Source organism: Aulonocara stuartgranti (genome assembly GCF_965226115.1).
Source record: "Aulonocara stuartgranti genome assembly, chromosome: 9".
NCBI lineage: Eukaryota > Metazoa > Chordata > Actinopteri > Cichliformes > Cichlidae > Aulonocara > Aulonocara stuartgranti.
This window is the reverse complement of record NC_138960.1, coordinates 24,758,544-24,780,931: the sequence shown is the minus strand read 5'-3', so window position 1 is coordinate 24,780,931 and position 22,388 is coordinate 24,758,544. Positions and strand designations below refer to the sequence as shown.

General features: G+C 42.2%; 1 protein-coding gene across 2 annotated transcripts in view; it reads left to right on the top strand.

Moving 5' to 3' along the window:
- The first annotated feature begins 1,069 nt into the window (after positions 1 to 1,069).
- Positions 1,070 to 22,388, top strand: part of ctdspla (CTD (carboxy-terminal domain, RNA polymerase II, polypeptide A) small phosphatase-like a) — a 35,341-nt gene continuing 14,022 nt past the window's right edge. Inside the window, exons 1-2 of one of the 2 annotated variants that reach the window (XM_082546617.1) lie at positions 1,070 to 1,748; positions 21,761 to 21,927. In XM_082546617.1, the coding sequence (XP_082402743.1) occupies positions 1,673 to 1,748; positions 21,761 to 21,927 (243 nt within the window). In that variant the 5' untranslated portion in view covers positions 1,070 to 1,672. The remainder of the gene's footprint in view (positions 1,749 to 21,760; positions 21,928 to 22,388) is intronic. The other variant, XM_082546618.1, reaches the window with a different exon arrangement.

The window sequence follows — 22,388 nt, the reverse complement described above, 5'->3', positions numbered from 1 at the left end:
GATGGTTGTGAGCTACATGATGTAAACAAGAAGCAATTCATTGATTTTACGTGTAATTTATAGGCTGATCTCTTGGTTTCAAAACAACAACGAGCATTCAGCCATCAGGGTCATCTCTTCTTGGGATTGGAGAATGCATTTAAAAACAAATACATTTAAGGGACAGGGCATGTCAGAGTCAAGCTATTATGGGATACTTGGAGTTTAACCCCATTTAGGGACAAACTATGGCGATATCTCAGCGTTTGCTCTACTCTGTGTTATATGCAATGGTTTTTTGAAAAGGCTTGAACATAAAAAGTGGAAAGTGAATGTTTTTGAAGTATATATGAGTTAATTTTTTAAACTATCTTTCAGGAAGGTTGTTTCAAACATACAGCAGTACTTGACATATTTCTTCTGTGGATTTAAGCTGTCTGGGTTTCTTTTGTCTTTTCATGTAATCCCAGACTGACTGCATGATGTGGAGATCATGGCTCTGCAGGGGCCACACCATCTGTTGCAGGATTCCAGATGACCTCGGGTGTAGGTTTGGGATCATCATACTGCGATCTGAACATATCTAATGCTGTAGCTCAAGATTGTAGCACTTCGCAAAAGGCGATTTTTGTGTAAAAGGTTTATTTGTAATGAGAAATTGTTTTAAAAAAAACAAACGGGCTAATATTTATCTTTTTTTAGGCAGGCTTTGAGTTGCCAAAGCTATAAAAAAAAGAGAGCTTTTTTCCCCCTTTTTTTCTGGAAATGTTTACAGCCATATCATCACCCCGCCCCTCCTTTCTTTAAATTTCGGGGATTAATGCGTTTTTTTGTTGTTGTTAATTTTTCTTAAACAACTTAAGGTAAATTATACACAGTCACATTTTTACAGTGTGAGATTTTAAGTTTTACTTAATTAGTATGGGCTATTTAGTATTACTCCACTTAAATTAATTTCCTTGAACTGTGAGATGATTTATTTAAATTAGTGTAAAGGGTATATATATATATATATATATATATATATAGCAAACGTAATGAAAAATAAATAAGATAAAAAATTACAAAGCAGGTCGTAAAACGTGTCCCGAGTCTGCATGCAGTCTGAAGTTTTTCTTTCCCCTCCCTGAGCTGCAGGGATATGACAAGATAGCAACAATCGGTGGGTGGTGGACGGACTGAGAGGGTTTTTCAGCATGGACTGACGAGGATAATAGAAATGTTGCAGGCGTGTTGCTGTTGTAGTCAGCCTGCAGGGCCGGTAGGACGACGGTCGCCATCTCTGGGTAAACACTGTAACCGTATCACGCAGTTGATATTGTAGTGTGTGGATAGAAGCTGGAGCGTACAGTAGCGGCAGCAGAAGGCGGGGGCTATGCTGCCTGCAACAGCCACATCGGACACGAACGGCTTCGATGCGGGACTGACGCTTTGTTTGTCTCCTGCACATCGGACTGTCACCTCACATTTTGGACCAGCCGTCGTGACCGTTTCTTCCTGTTTCTTCTTCTTCTCGCTGATATTTTGTCTCGCTCGTAAGCACCGGGGTATGGGAAGTGCAAAAATGGGATTTTAACGTTGCAAACAGCGGACGCTCCAAAGCCTGCGCACAGCCAGGGGGACTGTAGTGCGCCTGGTAATGTTTGCCAAGGAATAAAACGGTGTAGCCGAAGGTGCGTAACATCTCGTTTCCATGGACAACACGTCCATAATAACACAGGTTGCAAATCCGAAAGAGGAGGAGAGCATTTCTTCAAGTCAAGATAAAGGTAAGGCGCACAGAAATGTCACACATGACTCTTTTTTTTCACACAAAAATAATAATTTTTAAAAAAGCGTGAATTTTCGGTTTCCATGTATTCCGGAGAGCCCGCTGCTTGTTTAGATTGACTCAGTGCCCATCTGCCAGATCTGCAGCCCTCGGTGCAGAGAGGATACTGAGCTCCGGAGTGCAACAGCAAGACAAGAGTATCGACGGAAAACCTCCATTGTTCAGCTTGAAGCAGGGAAACATTAAGAGCCAGAGCCCCCAGCTCAGCCTGCAAATATACAGTCTGATGCTGGGAGTCCGCTCTAACTTTATGTCACTCATAGCTTTATTTATTTTAGCCAGAAATATCCCACCAGCATTTTATTACTTAACACATGTGCCATTTCTTTAGGTCTGAGTGAGCAGGGTTTACTACTGGGGGCGGGTACTCTACTACTTCTCCCCCCCTCTGCACTCTCAACATCCCTGTATCTGCCACAGACACTGTAAAATGCATTGAAAACAGCACACCACCAATAACAAGTGATCAGAGGAGGTTGTGGTATTTGCAAACTGCATGCACATGAATTTAAACATGTGATTGTCTGTGCAAGGTCAGAAGACGGTGTCTTTATGCGCCTATCAACATCAAAGTCACTAGTGATAGGTTTGCACACATTTATCCATCTGAGCAATAAAATAGCACTGAAGCAACAACAACAAACAGAAGTTTGCATTATTATCTCTCTTCTGTACATCCTCCATAAAACAAGTATCCTCATGTAACTGAAAGTGTCTTGGCTATTCACGCTGCTGGGAAATGTCCCCTTGCTGCTGAGTTAAAAAACAAAAAGTGGCTGAAAACAACAGCTCAACAGCTGCTCTGCAGATTATGCAGGCTGTGCGAAAACACATTTTCTTTTTTGTTGTTGTTGTTTTTTTTTTACGAAAGACTGCGCTTCACCATGTGGCGACGACATGACTGTCAAATCCCCCTCATCAGTCAGGAGTTTTCATTAACTTTGAAAGAGGTTTTTGCCAGTCTCTTTAAACTGATGCATATTTCCATTTTCATTTGAGCTGACATCTTGTTGTGTAACGAGACTCTGTGTGGAATCTGTGTGCACACACTGGGGAGGTACACGAGCGTCCGCGGAGCTCAGGGCTCTGACATTTCCCCCGCCAGCCACCAGCACCCATCCAAGTGAGCCGCAGGGTGCCTGGAGGCCAGAGGGACCACAGCTTCCTGCTACACCCAGTGCTCTGTTGGAGAAAAGGTCACCTTCCTGCATCACCTACCACTGAGCAACACTGACATACACGAGCCACTCTGAGTCACTGCTTTCCCAGCCTGCACTGTTAAAATGGGCTTTGCTTTAATGTGAAATTGACTCCATCAATTGTGATTTATTTCCCAATGTTTACCCCCCTCCCCAGCAGCTTACTGTAGCTTCATAATTAAAACCCACCAAAAACAAATCCATCAAAACTACCACTAAACGTACACATTCATCACCCAGTGAGAAGGAGTAAGATCATCCAGGAAATTAGTTGGGAAAAAAAATTAAAATATTGCTTCTTTCCTTCAGAGCGCTTTTTTGCACTTGTTTCCCACACTTTCCTGCCCTGCTCTTCTTGAACAGTAAAACCCAGATGACATGTGGAATCTGACAGTTAATCTGGCAGGATAAAATCCAGGGTCAGTCACTAACCAAAGAAGGCCTAACACACACCCACACACACTTACACACACAAACGTGCACTGTGGCTCCTCAAATGGCTGCTGTCGTACATAAAAAAGTATCAGCAGGGAGCTTCTTGAACAGTGCCCCCGGCCCTTCACTTCAGTCCCTGTCAAAGCAGACAGCAAACAGCACTTGTTGTCCAGGAAAGTTACTCTGCGGCTTGCTTGGGCTCCACTGAAGCCACAAATCATTACACTCACACACGCACGCACACACACTGAATATTTCAGAGCACAGGCAGGCTATTTTCAGAGTCCTATCGGTTTCATTCCAAGTAAAGACGTAGTAACTCATTAGCGCCATTTTTTAAAAACATTTGGTCAGGTGCTGATTAGAGCTCTATGCATAATGGAGGATGTTGAATGAGATGAAGGATTTAATCATAATGGGGATGGTGGATGAAGTCATGCATATCATACATTTGGAAAATAAACATTGCTTGGAGCACGTTCGGGCTGTTTTGCATCACGTTTTTCTTTTTTCTAATCTGACAAAGAAGCAAAATGTTCTGATTCAAGTCTAGATGTTTCGAAGCAACCAGAGTCATCTTTCCAAACTCAAATTACACTTTTCATTTGGCAGCCATTATCATTTTTATTTATTTATTTATTTTTCTGATGCAATGAAATGCAATGGCTGGACTTGCAGCCGAGGAGGGGAGCCACAAGGCCTGCCAGGCTCAGTCTCGCTAAGCAAAATCACTCAGGCTTTGCTCCGATAACTTCACAGCGAGGTAGGTATCAGTGGACGAGCTGTTTACCTTAATCAGATTAGGTCACATCTGAGTTTAGCTCTGCACTCCCGCAGAGTGAGTGATGACAGATACTTCAGGGAAATTACAATCTTGCGCTCGCATTAATGGCAAAGCAAGAGTCTGTTTTGCTTGAAAATCTTACCGAATTGGCTTTAAATTGTGTCTTACTGACTGTCACTATGAAGCTGCTTCTTTTACACACTGATGAATGCATTTGTTGAATTCAGCCTGGAGTCACTGGAACAACTCTAACTAAGAAAACCTTCTTGGAAAACCAACAAATACAAATAACGCTTTTATCCCTTTCTGAGGGCGAGCTATTTGCATTCTCCTGAACAGACGTAATGTCATTCTGCCCATTCTCTGGTCCAGCAGCAAGATTAGAGCCTGGACAATACTTCAGGCCAATGCCAGCTGTGATTTAGTCAGGAGAACAAAAAATCTTAGAGTTAATGAAAATACTTTTATCATTTTCAAAGACTGGGGTATTTGCGATAACTTCCCGGCAATTTTTTTATTTAATATTTACACATTAATCAGCAATTTAACTAATCAGACAGGTCCTGAGAGTATTGCAAACAATGATATCAAAAGAGCTCTCCTGGACAAAGAACTGTTCACCATTTCCACCCTATCATCGTTATTTAACCATTATGTTCGTTTTTATATCCAAGTACTGCAGGAAGCATAGCCCAGCAAACCCTGACATCATTGCCTTGGTCAAAACTGGTCGCAGTAGGACACCAAAACCTGAACTTTAGCTGGACAGACGTTACGTTGTTTCCACATAGAATAGTGCTTAGTTCTTACAAAAGTGAAAAATACAAATATAATTTCTAAGATGGAATATAATGTGTTTGTCTTTTTGAACAGCTAACAAGTTTAGTACACAGTTGCATACGTCCACCTAACATCTTCCCAGCGTACACAGACCAGTATTACCAGAGTCTATTTATGGTTTTCTGCACCTAAATTCAATTTCATTTGTTGTATAGTGAACTCTACATGTCAGACTCTTATAATCATCCCCTTTCTGTCCAACATACCAGCCTCATAAACTCAGGAATGCTAACATTCACATATGAAACCAGTTAGCTCAGTAGCATAAGTAATGAACTCAAAAGCTTTAGATGAAGCTGAGTTGAAGCCACCCTTAAACTTTTTTTGTATGATTGTTCATTTTATTCTAATCAATAAAGACAACAAGGATTTCTAGGTGACGTAACATTGAAGACGTGACTCGATCTGACATTGTAATAACGTCTACGGCTTTAGTTCATCTTTCGTTTTGGAACTACTTTTTCATCCTGACGTTATGTGGAGAAAAGAAATGCTTGCTGGGATTATAGGATGATATTAACATATCTCGCGATAGGCAAATAATAGGGAATAGTATTGGCCAACCTGTCACACTTACGCCATCCTAGATGCTAGACTGTCCTTCACAGACTCCATTAACCTTCGATAATTAAAAAATAAACTCAGTCATTAAAGTACTCAGTCTGTTTACATGCAAGTGGAGATGTATAATGTGAGAAGATGCATAGAGACGAAGAGCGGTCACTGGGATTTCTGCAAACCGATGGCATCTCCAAGTATGATTTCCTCCGAGTCTTCTTGGTCAGAGATTATTTTCGTTGCCAGAGAAAAAGGACAAAAAATACTGAAGCTGCAATTATGTATGAATCTGGAGAAACGCCCGTGGTTTCATCCACTCTTGGTTTTTGAGGTTATTCCTGGAACACGCTGCTGTACATTAATAAAGTGTTTATGATGTGTGGACCACACCTGCAGGGTGTGTGCAGCATTCGGCTAGCGAGAGGAGCTACTGTGAGTTCTGGCTGGCTCAGAGTCCCTCGCACAACCTGCCACTCTGCTGTTTACAGCAATTTTCTATCCAGACCGGGCTCAAGTGTTCGACAGACAATCTTTTACCAGAGCATAGCCTTCCACCTCTCTTGAGAATCACATTGGACTTCTGTGTGCGTACAGCGAAGTCGATATTCAGAGCGGCATTTTGATGGAGAGGAAGATAGAGAGAAGAGCTGGAGTCAGAGCTGTAAAGTGCAGGTCCTTATTACAGATTTATGAATCTATTTCAGCCAGTGCTGCTCAGAAAAGCTGATTATCTGCACCTCCAGGGAAGTGTTGGAGTGTTAGATGTTTCCCAACACATCTTCATTAATACCAATAGCATACTGGACAGCTCATTGGGAAGAATTGAATGTTTTAGCCTAGCCATAAGCTCCTTGTCTGAAAAGCTTATTAACTGTTTGTGTGGGATCAGCCCATGTCTCTGTGTTAAAATGAGCATGCCCAAAGCGGAAGTGGGGCGGGTGGAGGGGGACTGTAATAATTTATATCATTTTAGTCCTGCTACAGCAAGTGGTGGAGCATGTTTTTAAAGTTGTAAGCAGCAAATTAATTGTCGTGTGGCCTTTCTGTGTAATGTAGAGTTTAGAGTTAAGAAGATGTGAAGCAGCTCACAACCTTATATTATAACTGTTCTGTATATATGAAACCACAACCAGCAGCTGGTTATACTGTTCAGATTAATTCATTTCTTTTTAAATAGCACCAAATCACAACTACCATCACTTCAAGGCTCTTCATATTATAGGATGAAGACCTACAATATAAAGAGAAAACAATCTGAAATCTACAATCAGACCACCGCGTTGAGCCAGTTCTTGGCAAAAGTGGGAAGGAAGAACTCCCTTTTAACAGGAAGAAACCTCTGACACAACCAGGCTCAGGGAGGGGCAGGAATGTGCTGTGAGCCAAACCAAACCAAGCTTGATTTATCCAATTTTTCAGATGTGAACAAACAGATCTACCCAATCAGATTGCTGCATTGTGCACTGTAGCTCAATAATCCCATTTTACCTCACACACATAGCTAGACGCCGCTTCGAGTCACTCAGCTCTCTGAAATTATTATTCTGCCTCCTCAGATGTGGTCATCTGACAGCCCAAACTGCCTCACTGACATCCTGAAATATGTACTAAAGTGGCCGTGATACAGCTGCAACTCCTGGATTAAGCCATGAAATTCTCCCTGCTGCCTTCTTTTGAATTGGATGAATCCAGAATCTCCGTTTCTTCCTTTTTCTTGTTTAGAAACATCAGCACCGGCTCCTCATTGCTTCGTAGTGACTTCATTTTGATTTAGTTTCAAAATTCAAAATTAGTTTTTTTAGGATGAATTTTACCCAAAAAATGCAACTCTTGAGTATATGTGTTGAGTAGTGGTGTTTATTAGCCTTAATAATCAGAAGGAAAAAATTGTGCAGCGCTAATTCACTTGCTGTGCAGGGAGTCCCATCCCTCGGTTTATGATGCTACCACATTAAAATTCACTCCAATATAGTTTTCATTAAGGGAAAAATTCACCGTAGCATGATTTGGATGAAGTTTTAATCACATTTTTTCCTTTTGGAGTCATTTTGGCAGGCGGCCTCTAGTGACCATTTACAGAACTGCAGTGTTTTTCACTTCCATGCTTACTTGATTTTCATCTTGACAAATTCCACTCAAATGCCAGAAACTGTGCTCCTCCTTAAAAATATACAACTTTCTATACCAAGGTGCTCAAATCAATTGACATTTTATTATGGCAAGTGTATCTTTAATATTACACAAATAGCGTCTTCAAAATGACTACTTGCACTTGTTCCATAGTTTAATGGTTTACACATTCACCTGACTTCTCCGATTTGATTCCCTGAGGGGCGGCACACATGCTTTTGTGGTTGTGTCAGCAAAGACAAGCTTGCAAAATCAATTACGGTGCCCTTGTGTATAAAGGAACACCTTCAGATTTTTCAGAATCACTACTTGCATATGCTAAAGCAAACTGGGAAGGAACCCAAATAATATTTTCACTACATTTCCTCAGTTGGTAGACTTTGATCCTGACAGCATATTATAAAGTAGCCAATATTCATAAAAAAGTGCTATAATAGCTGGGAGAGTTTTACCAGCACCAATTAGGCTTATCTCGTATGACACAGAATGCATTAGAAAGATTTATGTTGGATTTTCTTCTGCTTGCAATAAAGATTTGAGTGAGAAATCAGCAAAGTGGCCCTTAATGATTAGGTAGCCAGTAGATCTATGGATTAGGAGACACAACGAAAGATGCAATAGCACTGCAATCCATCCTCAGAGAGGCCACAGGGGAAAATAGTGTGGGTGGACTCCTCACTCCCACCCTGGATGACTGTGATGACTTAAACTTTCACTCTGAAGCAGCTGTAACAGAACATATTCCTGCTCTGAAGTCCCCGACTAGCGTCTAGTTTAAAATAGTTTTAGGATATTTCTTGTTTAAACTGATATACGGTATGCCACTAAAACCCTACAGGATCCACAGAAACTTTCTCACAGACCTGACCTGAGGAGAGAGAGATCAAAGAGACAATTTTGCTTAAACCTAAGGTCAGTTATCACTGTTCTCTCGATATTGCAAGTAGAAGGGAATTACTGTTCTCTAAAATCTATTAAAGACAGAGAAATAAGCAGCATGCTTCCTAAAACCCTCTGCTGCTATAAATGCTTGCTAGCATCAAATGTGTCCCAAGCTGTTCTACATTTTTCTATCATGTTTTAATTTTGACCAATTACATTTTGTACTTGTAACTATTTTTGATTCATTCTGAATAAATTGAAGTGTAAAGCTAAAGTTTAAAATGGTAAAGTGAAGTACTTAAAAAGACACCATTTGTGTCCAGGAATAGGGGAAATGCATGCACCACCACTGTTCTATTTAAGTACATTTTTGCGGCATGTTTCGTATCATGTTCTTGCTTAATCAAGTACTAGAAGACCTGAAAGACATGAGTTTATGTTCCTGTTTCTCTTTACCAAGAGTTTCATTCCTGTGTTTCGAGTATGATGGTCGGCCGGTGGATTTGAATTAGACTGACAGTCATGTAAGTGCAGTAATTATTTCACTTTAAAAGTTGCCTGTGGTGAGTGAGCATGCATTTTTTTTTAAAGTTTACTCCTTTTGGAAAAAGCACTCTGGGATGTTCTACAAGCAGCAAAGACTGTTTGAATTTAAGCATATATCAAAATTATTCATGTTTTCTCTCGGCTGGCCTCGAGGAACGCGTGTCAGAACGTGTACATGAAAAACTAGACGTGCAGTTTGTTGTCCCGTTTGTTGGTTCTTCAGCACAAACCAGCTTTGGGTTTTTCTGGGCCTCTTTTTATGTCTGTGTGCTTTGGACTGCGTGTTTGACAGCACTGTGGGGAAGTTTTATGTTCGAATGTGGCCTCAAGTGCAGCTCGTATGCTGTGGTTGCTTGTTTTGGAGCAAATGCTGTTTCAAAATGTCCGGCATGGCCTTTAAAACCACTGTTACAGTAGGATTTCAGTGAAATTCGCTATAAAACAATACACTAACCAGCAGACGTCCATCTTGATCTGGGTTATATTGATTTTCATGAGAAAGCATGCGCTGCAGTTCAAGAAAAACATCGAGCATACCAAACTTCAGCGGATAACAGCATAGTGTTGGGTCTGTTTTCAACTATTGATTTAATTGACTGCAGCTGTCAGGGACATTCGACCCGTCAAACTTCAGACTGAAACTCCTTCTAATTAACTACAGAAGATAAATGACTGACACTCTGGTTCTTCTGGTACGTGCCTGCCATACTTTGGTTTGAATGCAAAGTATTGTTGTGGGGTTACATCACCAGCCTTTCCTGTATATCTTGACACATAAGGCATGCAGTGACTGTGAAGAGCAATTCAATGCTCCAAAAGCCACAGTCCCTTTGGAGCAAAAGGACCGTTTGCCGTGCGGCCACAGCAGCCTGCACGCTTTCTGCTCTCAGGGACGCTCCTAAAACGATGGAACCGTTGAGTTCTGGAGTCGGACGTGCAACAAGCTAACGTTTAATTGAGCATCCATCCATCCAAACGGACGCTGTCGAAAAAGATCAATACACTCAGAGAAAGTTCGGGGTCAAGAAAGACCAAGAAAGCGAGAGAGCTAGAGGTGTTTGTGTCAAGGAGGGAGAGAGCAGGAGAAAGCATCTGGGTTGCAGGCCGGCCCTTGACAAGGGGACGGCCTCTATGCATATTTTGCCCTCTTCTCGCTGGCATTTATCATCAGTAATTGGCTATCTGAGCAGCAGATCATGTTTTGTCCACAATGATTTTCTGTCGCCCTCCCTGAATTATGCTGCGCCCCAGTTTGTGAGATATTTGACAGAAGAGCATAAAAGGTTCATACATTTTTAAACAGATGATCCGATAATAAGCAAACGCACATGCCCGCGGGAGATACAGAGAGGCAATTCCCCCCATCCCCACCCCCGTCATCCTCCAGAGGTAAAAGGTGAATACTGTTTAACTGTAAGTCTCCGGGGACTCTAAGTAGGACATTCTCTGTGTGGAAATGTGGAGATGAATGCCCCTCAGAGAGCAGACGCACGAGAAAGTGTAACAGCGAAACACAACCAGGTCTACTACATGCTCACACCAACACATGCACACAAGTATATGACCTACTTGTTTCCCATTCATTCATAACAAGCAGTATTTTAATGAGCAATACTTAAAAAAATCTCTTTTTTTCAGTGCCTACTTGTTTCATCGATGACTTTGTACTTGAGAATAACACTGAATACTGAAAAACTTCATTACTCATCACAGGAAGCACTGTCGTATGATGTCTTTGTTATCTCCGCGGGGCCCTTTAAAGTCTGATATCAGAGATGTCTTTAGGAGGATGTGGAGTTTGAAAGACACGGTTATTTACCATGCTAAAAGGGGCTGTTGATTGCATTCTGGGAGATCAAGTGTGATGGAGTTTGACTCATATTAGAGACTTAATAGTCAGCTTTGATTTTAACCAGTTTTTAATTTCTTTCATTTAAGAGCCCTAATTCTCTAAAAGATCCTCCTACTCTTGGGTCACTGAATAGTTAAGCCTGCCTGTATTAAAGTGGAGCCTAAAGACGTCCCTAATTACATCTCACATTAATTTCTTTACTGTCGTAAAGAAGTAGATGGGCAAGGAGGAGTTCCCATCAGTCACTGAGCCTCTGGCTTTCAGCGCACAGTAGTAGATGAGAATGTACAAGGATATATTAATAATGAACTACCGCAGCAGCCCCAAACAACGTGGGCTGTGTTGCTGTCGGTTGCGTAACTCCACCAGAATAGTCAGATCTCTCTCATTATTCCTTCCTGGGCCCTCAGTGGGCTAATTCCCCCGCTCTTGTCATCTCCTTCATTTCACTGAGCGCTCGAAAAGCGGCATCAGCCCTCATCCCTGAGGGGCTGTAAGCGGGCTGGCACCACCACCACAGCGCCTATGCCGCTGTGCAACTAAGAGAGGAAAGCAGGGGCCGACCCACCCACGGCTGTGTGTCAGAGTTCACACAGCAGCGGCGGGGATTCGTACCTTGCATGCAGTGTGTGCCAACCAAATGATTTATGCGATTAGGTCCCTGCAAACCACATCTTGGCTCAATCAAATAACTGAGTTACTGAGTAATTTTAGTTATATAAGATTATGTAGGATGTACATGTACATGTAAATCCTCTCTATAAGTAGGCGAAATAAACACATAACCCACCCAGGACCTCGGCACAGTGAACGCACACAGACTGACAGACACAACTGTCAGTCTCAGTTCATCCAGTGCTATCTAACGCCACTCAGCTGTTTGGATCAGCTGAGTGTGTTCGATTCTGCGCGCAGGCATGTAACCAAACACATGTTCGAGTGCAAGCAGATGCTCTTTGGTGTTAATATTGTTATGGAAGCCAATCTGTTGTAATTGTCTCCTTTCTCAGTGGGATTTTTCTCCTGTGTCTGTTTTTAATGAGCAGCAGCGGAGGTTGTTTATAATTCTGTGTTTTCAAGGTTGTTTTTTTTTAGCATCCTTTAACTAGTTTTTGCTCATTGATTTGGATGCTTTAGTCCATGTGTGTTAGCATCCACGACACTAATAGCTGAACTGACTCTTGGTGTATAACATAGTAGTTTTAAAAAGTGTCTTTGAATACAATTATCTGCAGAATACTGAATTGATTTGCTAAAAAAAAAAGAAGAAGAAAAATCTAGTTATAGCTTCTCGTGAGGGAGCATTTGGTGCTGCTAGTCTCTGTTTTAATAAATCTTGAGGTTACACTGTAAATGTCCAGGAATAGGGGAAATGCTTGCACCACCACTGGTGTCTGTTAATTGTCCTGTTAATTTTCTGCCAGTATTTAATGGATTTTTATTGAAGTGTATGGGCATTTCTATCATTGGTAAACAGTAAAATTACATGCATAGTTGAAAGGGGAAAAAAGGAAATAATTCATCCATCCAGCCATCTTCTTCTGCTTATCCGGGGCCGGGTCGCAGGGGCAGCAGCCTAAGCAGAGAAGCCCAGACCTCCCTTTCCTCGGCCACCTCCTCCAGCTTGTCCGGGGGAACACCAAGGTGTTCCCAGGCCAGCCGAGAGATATAATCTCTCCAGCGTGTCCTGGATCTGCTCCGGGCCTCCTCCTGGTGGGACATGTCCCGAGCACCTCACCCAGGAGGCATCCTTGTCAGATGCCCGAACCACCTCAGCTGGCTCCTTTCGATGTGGAGGGAAAAAAATCCTTTGTTTTTAAAAGGGTTCATTAAACTGTATTCTTACAGAATTTTTTTGTTGCTTTCTTCAGTGTATAAAATTATTCACTCCTCTTCCAACTGTTTAATGTTTCATTTCAGTCTTTGCTACCAGTGGCTGAGATCAGATCAGATAAGCGTCACTCAGGTTATTTCACCTGTCATCGCTACGAGTTGCTGAATTTTATTGGTGTCCTATGGTCACCACATTGCTGCTGTCTTCCTTCTTGCGTGTGTCCTTTCAGAGTGTGATAGATATCATTTTCAACAAGTGGTTTGAAACTAGAAGACAAAGTTTTATTTACATTCCGTTGCAGATATGGACATAGACAGCTGGAGATCCGACAGCTGAGTAGTCATTTCTGTTTTACATATTTGAAGTCCACCACCTGGGATGCATCCATAGTTTGATTTCCGCATGGACCCTCACGCTTAATATCCGATGCTGAAATTTGTTACTCAGACTCCAACTCTGAGGGGACCAAAGCAGTTTTGCGGATACAAAAAAATCAAGGCTTAAGGCTGTTTTCACATGGTTTGTAGTCATACAATGCACATTCAGTCCAATTATTGGTCTGATGTGTCTGAAGTGGGAACAACATATAGAAATAAGAAGGTGCTGTCTTCTGGACTTGTAGATAAAGGATCTGTCCAACTGAGGTCTTGATTCATTCTATGTCTCGTTGCTACGGTTTGTAAACCCAGCCACATCCAAGAATGAGAAGCATGTCCCGCTACAGGAAGACTTTTAGCTCAAACTTGAAGTGTACACCTGGTAGTTGGGTCAGATTGAGATTGGATCACGCCATGGAGTCTGTTTGGAACTGGACCAAAACCACATCCCTCTTGGTGCATTTATTTTGGGCTGCATCTGAGTGTGATTACAGTATTCACATCTGCACCAACGAACCGCACCAAGGGTGAAAATGAACAGAGTTCCCTTTAAAGAACTAACTAGTGTAGCACAGATTTAAAACCCACTTGAGCAGCTATGATATCCTGGCATCTGGCGTAAAACTAACACAACATTTCATAAAAAGATCATCAAACAAACAATCAAACATGGTGGTGGTAGTGTGATGATCTGGGGCTGTTATGCTGCTTTGGGACCTGGATGACTTGTTGTAAATGAACATGTCCTGATCCTCAAGTGCACTTTCGCTACGCAGCAGGACGATGATTAGAAACACATCAGCAAGTCCACCTCAGAATGTCTCAAAAAACAGAAAAATGCTAGAAAACCCTCCAATGTGGCTGAATTAAAACAATTATGCAAAGAAAGGTGGTTCAAAATTCCTCCATAGCGATGCGAACCACTCGTTACCAATCATGGCAAATTCTTGATTGCAGTTCTTGCTGCCAAGAATGGCATGAAAAATTAGGTATAGGGGGCAATAAATTTTTCAAACAGGGCCATGTAGGTTTGAATAACTTTTTCTAAAAAAAAAAAAAAATTCATTTAAAAACTGCTTTTTAATTTGACTCGGGTTATCTTTGGCTAATATTAATATTGTGGACAGATTTGCCCAAACTGACAACAGTAGTAGTTTTATGTTAACATTAATTTTAATATCTTTGGGTTTTGTCACACATAGCACGATAGCTTGTGATTTCGGAAATTGTAAGTATTTCCCTCCTTCGTTCATATCCTAGTTGTAGATATAGCACATTGCTGCAGGGATTCCTTCCACACTTACTGTGCGCAACAAGGAATCCCCCCTTTCTGTTCTGGTAGTGGTAGCATGGGACAGAAACAGCTTCTTCACATGATTCTGAAAGCTGTTTGCTGAAGCAATTAGATCCCAAGCTGCAGTGGATTACCTATTGGTGTACGTGTTTGTGTGAGAGCCCCGTTCTTCAGTCTGGCTGCAGGTGAATAAGGATTTTATCTGAGCTTTAAACAGCTTCTAATGAAAACACCCCACTCTCAAAAATCTCAGTGAGGGGTGGCAGCAGATAATCTGTGAAATTACGCCCTGTTTCCTGAAGGAATAGCAGGATTTTAGCATGTGATATTTGTTGTCAACTTGTGTCACATTTCACCATCTGAAAGCTTTTGTTCAGTTATACAGAACAGAAGACACGTTGAAGTCTTCCTATTTGTTGATTGTCTGTGAACTAGCTGAGTGTACTATTTAAATCCGACCTCTTTTCCATCTAAATTATTAAAGCACCACATTCACATGCACTGTTCTCACATTTACCATCATACCCCCAGGTACTGTACACTTTACCCGCCTGGCTGCTTAGCTAAGTGTTACTGGAGTGCCGTCAAAGCATGTCGCAAAGGCACTACTAATATCACTATAATGGTATGTAATCCTTCTCACTAATAAAAGTGCTCTTTTGATTGGCCGAAGGTTGTCCTGCACTCAAGTTGTCTAAGTTACATAATTTGTTTTGTTAGCAGCCAGTAGTTTGCCTAAATTTGGATGGTAAGCCTTCAGCTGCAGATAGGACTTGGATTTAAGGGCTAGAATGCTCCATTTACTCAGTCAAACAGGATAACCGAAGGACCTGAGAGTGTGGAGGCTTTTAAACTGTTTGGGAAAAACGGACAATAAAATTCAAATAGCGAGTAATATAAAAACTCTAAACTGCTTTGCTGCTAAATATAAATACTTATGTTTCTATAAGTGTTTATTATACATAAAATGAAAATGATCAACTAACTAGCAAAGCTTTGTCTTAGGGCTCAGCTTCCAATCCAAAACTGCTGTTCAGTGTAGCTGTTTTTGATGGCTTGCAGCTGATCTTGTGATCCTTTCTCCCCATTTTTCCTTCACCTGAGGTATATGCTTTGCCTTTACTTGGAATGCCATCCTTTTCCATGGCAAAACCGTGGATTTAAGACTTAAAAGTGCTGATCCACAAGCCAATTAAGCATTCATACTTAATTGCACATTGTTCCTTTATATGCTGGTGAGAAAAGAACATCATCTGCAAAAGGAAGCACGATTGAACATAATGGCGTGACATCATCAGGGTGAGAGGTTTAATTCCACAATGAAAAGAACTTGGCTCTTTGGCAATGAGAAGAGGCAGTTTAAGTGGCTCCTGTTAAAGATGTCCTTGGGGCAGCGCCAGCTGGAGGTTTACCTGGCATGATGAACTGAGACAAAATCTTGAGGTTGACTCATGACCCACTGGAATGATCATACATACCTGCTGGCTTGGGTTTGATCGCCAAAGATGAGCTGAGAGCTGCGAGGATCTATCACAAATGGGCTTCTCTGTCACCTTTTAAAAAGTACTATGAGAAGAGGAAGATACTAAAAAGACAACAAAAACTACATTGTTGTAGCAGTGCTCCCTTGTTATAACAATTAACACTGTGAGTAAATTGTTAACTAATAAAAATAATGGCCAAAAGCATGTATCATAAACAAAAATAAACCTTGAATTGTCTGCCTCTCTGGGCAGTTTCACCCAGAGGGAGATGGATCAAGAGTGATGGACATCCTAATATAATACTATAAGACCTTATGTGGCATTTTTTGTGCCTTTAAAGGAACAGCAAAAGAGGCCAACTCAAAAGTCTCAAGGTAAGGCAGAGATCACAATCCCTCTTGGAGCCTGGAATTATTCCACACTGTGGGTCACAGGGTGATTATCTCTTCCTGTCAAGAATGCTGAGAATTTCCTGCATCCCCCTCACCACCTCCTCTTCCGGCCGTGTTAGTGGTTGTGCCTGAACATGTGGCAGAGAGCTCGGGCCTGGCCGTCTCTGTTTGAGTAGCGTGCTTTCTGCTACTGTTACCTAACGTTCAGCTGGAGCTTTAACATAAGCACTGAATTGAAGAGCCGTTTACGCAGTTCTCAGATCAAGCAGGGATGCTGAATCGGTTGAAGCGTATTCAGCAGGGCAAATAATGTGCACCTGCACACATTATTATAAGAGGCTACAGACATGGCCTGATATTGCTCTCTGTTCTTTGAGCTTTGTGTTGGAAAAGGACACTTTCATGCATCACCTTTTACCCTAGATTATGTATCTGTTGCTAACTAAGCCACATACTGCTGAAGTGCTAACTAATTATTATACAGTGGGGCAAAAAAGTATTTAGTCAGCCACCGATTGTGCAAGTTCCCCCACTTAAAATGATGACAGAGGTCAGTAATTTGCACCAGAGGTACACTTCAACTGTGAGAGACAGAATGTGAAAAAAAAATCCATGAATTCACATGGTAGGATTTGTAAAGAATTTATTCGTAAATTAGGGTGGAAAATAAGTATTTGGTCACCTCAAACAAGGAAAATCTCTGGCTCTCACAGACCTGTAACGTCTTCTGTAAGAAGCTTTTCTGTCCCCCACTCGTTACCTGTATGAATGGCACCTGTTTGAACTCATCATCTGTATAAAAGACACCTGTCCACAGCCTCAAACAGTCAGACTCCAAACTCCGCCATGGCCAAGAACAAAGAGCTTTCGAAGGACACCAGGAAAAGTATTGTAGACCTGCACCAGACTGGGAAGAGTGAATCTACAATAGGCAAGCAGCTTGGTGTGAAAAAATCAACTGTGGGAGCAATCATCAGAAAATGGAAGACATACAAGACCACTGATAATCTCCCTCGATCTGGGGCTCCACGCAAGATCTCATCCCGTGGGGTCAAAATGATCATGAGAACGGTGAGCAAAGATCCCAGAACCACACGGGGGGACCTGGTGAATGACCTGCAGAGAGCTGGGACCAAAGTAACAAAGGTCACCATCAGTAACACACTACAACGGCAGGGAATCAAATCCCGCAGTGCCAGACGTGTTCCGCTGCTGAAGCCAGTGCATGTCCAGGCCCGTCTGAAGTTTGCCAGAGAGCACATGGATGATACAGCAGAGGATTGGGAGAATGTCATGTGGTCAGATGAAACCAAAGTAGAACTTTTTGGTATAAACTCAACTCGTCGTGTTTGGAGGAAGAAGAATACTGAGTTGCATCCCAAGAACACCATACCTACTGTGAAGCATGGGGGTGGAAACATCATGCTATGGGGCTGTTTTTCTGCCAAGGGGACAGGACGACTGATCCGTGTTAAGGACAGAATGAATGGGGCCATGTATCGTGAGATTTTGAGCCAAAACCTCCTTCCATCAATGAGAACTTTGAAGATGAAACGAGGCTGGGTCTTCCAACATGACAATGATCCAAAACACACCGCCCGGGCAACAAAGGAGTGGCTCCGTAAGAAGCATTTGAAAGTCCTGGAGTGGCCTAGCCAGTCTCCAGACCTCAACCCCATAGAAAATCTGTGGCGGGAGTTGAAAGTCCGTGTTGCTCGGCGACAGCCCCAAAACATCACTGCTCTCGAGAAGATCTGCATGGAGGAATGGGCCAAAATACCAGCTACTGTGTGTGCAAACCTGGTAAAGACCTATAGTAAACGTTTGACCGCTGTTATTGCCAAGAAAGGTTATGTTACAAAGTATTGAGTTGTATTTTTGTTATTGACCAAATACTTATTTTCCACCCTGATTTACGAATAAATTCTTTACAAATCCTACCATGTGGATTCATGGATTTTTTTTTTTTCACATTCTGTCTCTCACAGTTGAAGTGTACCTCTGGTGCAAATTACTGACCTCTGTCATCATTTTAGGTGGGGGAACTTGCACAATCGGTGGCTGACTAAATACTTTTTTGCCCCACTGTAAATCTAGAGCCTTCGTTCAAGTCTATCCGCCTCTGTTTTTAATGGCAAGTGCTGCCCTTTAACCTTTCTCTGTTATTCCCAGAGCTGACGAAAGTTGCATTACTATGCAAGGCGGGCTGACTCCACATTCCTCAGCAAGGACACTGATAGAAACGTTTCTGTGTGCCTCAGTGTGTGAAGTATGCTATTTGTTGATCACTGTGTACTTGGCTCTCTGCCTAAACATGTGAACATATGCTACATGCATGCACGAATGTGTGTGTACAGTATGTGTGTTTGCTCAGGCTCCAGCAGCAGTCAACTCTCAGCTATGTTGTTTGTGTCCAAGGCAGAAAGGAAAGCTCTGTTTGTGTAGGGTGGTGGTGCAGGAGGAGGTGGAGTAAGAATCAGACCCAAGTATAGGCTGTTTCACCACAGTAACTCTCTCTCCACCCATTCTACGCCCTTCTCTCCCTCTGCGTTCTCTCCCTCGTGCACTCCCACCTGCTTTTTCAGGAGGCCGACTGGGGCACCAGAACGGGGCGGGAAAATGTAGACGGCCTCAAAATGGAGGAGCGGAGAATTACACGAAGGCGTTTGGGGCCAACTTAATAAAGAGGGGAGGTGATTGAATGTCTCAAATGGGACATATCAAAAGATATGATCACAGAGTTGACGTTTTTATGTTTTTAATACGGTTTTCTGCAACCGCCATAGGTTTGTTCAATTTTAAAACATATCTGTCCTGGAGATTTCTCCCTATGTCACAAAATAACGAAAGCAAATGGAATTTATATTGTGGTGCGTGAAGAATGACATTTTCCAGAAACGCCAACCTTGTTACTTCAGGCATTACTTTGTCTGTGAATTATCCAGAGTGACACGGTTTAGGAACAAGATGCTGCTGTCATTTTTCACCTGAGTCATTGATAAAGTCATTAACAAAGTAAAGGCTAACAAGCGTTTCGCTTTCTGATTAAGTAATTATAGGTGTTATAGTGTTTCTGCACTAGAAGTTCAAGTCAAAAAGTCAATCTGGCCAAGTGATTTCCCCCGTGTGATGAAACTCTCCGCAAATGAATCTGTGGATGGCAAAAGCCTGCTAAGCCCCAAAAGGGGGATTTAGCTGTTTTTAGCTTGCAAGTTTAGCACATCCAGCATTGCTTGGATGCATTCAGGAACCAATTTGCAACTCTTCACAGCAATAGATAAATTGAAGTAAAGACAAACAAATACTGTCAGTCAGCATGGAGAGGAATGCTAGAATATGTGTTTGCTAAATCAATAGCACAGCATCAACAAACAGTTTGGTGGCTCTTGGGACACCAGTGTTCCTCCTTGGGATTATGGCTCACAAGGACACAGTTAGCATTTAGTTTCTTATGGAGCTTATACTATGGAGCTTATACTATGGAGCTTATACTATGCGTTTAATTCCACCAAGCTACGTATATGACTTTATGTGGACTGTTTGTGTATGCATATGTGATTGGTGACCTTTATCTACTGAGGTTAATGCTTTCAGCGAGTGCAGTGGGTCTTTCCTATAATCAAATGAATTCCCATTGTGCTTCAAACAGTAATGCGCTGTCTCTGTACCAGAGTGTATTTACTTTTATATCCGCAAAGAGAAATATAGAATGTCAGCCGACAGACTTTAAACTGTGGATCATGTCTGCATGGGCAAAACATCTCCTTCAGTATCCACGCGGGTTTTAGTAACACAGCAGGTCGCCTTTCTTTTCCAACCATATAGTTGTGTTTGTTTACTGAAGTGCTGCTTCTCTGGAACATCTATCAGAATAGAGGAAGAGCCACACCGAGCTTTGGACTACAAAGATGACGAAAACAAAGAAGACGAACTGCCCACAGCCTGTCAGATCCAGTCTGAGCAACCCGAGGATAGTTCCAGGCGTCTGTCTGAAGGCTCTCAGAACAGGAGCAAGCTGCAAACAGCCCAAGCATGCATGGCTAACTGTGCTGCCTGTGTCACACGGCTGTATGAACACGTTAACAAAACAGTAGCAAACAGGGACACTGTTGGATGCCTTGAAAACAGTGATTTCAGCTAAAGCCAGCCTGTGGACGCTTTGAAGACTTGAACAGATTTGGGATTTCCAAGTCCGAGAAATCACCTTTAAAGCAATTAAGCTGGCAGAACGTCTGCTTCGGGAACACCTTGTGATAATTGCACTGTCAGAATTTAGCCATTGTAGTACCGCTGCTCAGATTTCTATTTTTATGCTCTAATCCTCACTAGCAGAAAATGTAAAAAAAGAACATTAATAGAGGCCTTAAAGACTATTCAAGACTGCTTGTTTCTGTTCTGTCGGTGTGAAAGTAGGCCATGGGCTTCAGAGACTGAAGGAGAAATGATGTAACTAGGGACATACATGTGTATGTTGTTTTCTCCCAGGAGCCTCTGATCAACCCTTCTTGGCAAACACATAAATTTTACTTAATTCTTGTCAAATAACAGAAATGATCTAAGATCTATCTTTCTAGACAGTACACTTTAATCTATGTCTTGACCTCTCTTCTTCTCCTGATGTTAATTAACTGGACTACCTTCCCCAGAGGGCTCTCTCAGACGGGCTATTTTTATCCCAGTGCTCTGTATTGCATGAACTGATGCCTCACTATGTGGTACATCTCAGCTCCTTTTGTCACCATAATGCAGTTATGCACGTGAAACACAGTCCAGCCCCAACGCAGAGGATCGCTCTGTTGTTTCTACTTCAGACATTCGAACAGCAGCATTTGATACACTGAGAGGAGGAAATGTTGAAAAGTCTAAAAGCTGTAGGTGTTTTCTCATGTTTGTATTTTGATGTTGACACCGTTTTTGAAAATGGTAAACCAAGTTCTATCGCTCATTTGGTCAGAGGCACGGCTCACTCAGGTTGTTTAGTATAATAGGGATAGATGGTGGGCAGTGTGTCACACTTCTTTACAATGAGCCACTTTAGCTGTTTCCCACTAATTTCAATCAACGCTAAGCAAACCGTCTGCGAGCTATAACTTCCTACTCTCTGCTTTCCAAAGTCAAACGCCATCCATTTATCTCTCCATATCCTTAACTGCTTAAGTATATGAGTTGCAAGTAGGCTTGGAGTCTATCTTGCATGATGATGAGCAAGAGATAAGGTGCACCGGGGATTGGTCGCCAGTCTCCAAAGTCATATTAGTAGCGATTTCAGTGCAGGTCTTTAAGGTAAAAGAATATCATGTAACCGCTCTCCTCTCTTACCCCTTTGGCTTTTATTTCTTTCAGTCTCCCAGTCCAACAGCAGCCTAAAGAAGCATCGGAGCCGGAGCATTTTCAGCCCCTTCTTCTGCTGCTTCCGCAACTACAATGACTACCACGTGGAGCCACCACCTGCCAACAACAAGACACTTTCTCTGCCCCCGCCCCCAGAGGAGAATGGCAGTCCTCCCAAGGTAAAGCTCATTTATCTCTCCTGTCAGAGTTGGCCGCAATCCAGATTCCATACCACTTACATCTTACGTGTCCAAACACAAGAATTAGTTCATATTTTATGACTGAAGTGCTAGTTCGACTGGAGTTCCAGTAACAAGTAACATTTGTTTGGTTTTGTTACAGAGACCTTGTTAGGGTTTGCCTTTTCCTGCAGAGGGCTGAGGCGCACTCAGCCTCGCTGAGCTCCCTCAAATTTTTCCAGCTGCTTCAAACCCATTGAACCCAGAGGTTGTTTACCATCCACTGCTTGAAAAATACGGGCTCACTTCCCATCTTGCATTCTTCGATATCTGCCTACGCACACAACTGCACACAAAATAACACACTGAGCACGCCGAGAAGCTCCAAAAAAAGACGCGCACTGGCTCTTTCTCGCGCACGAACCCACTACAACGCATGTACGGACACACACAAACACACA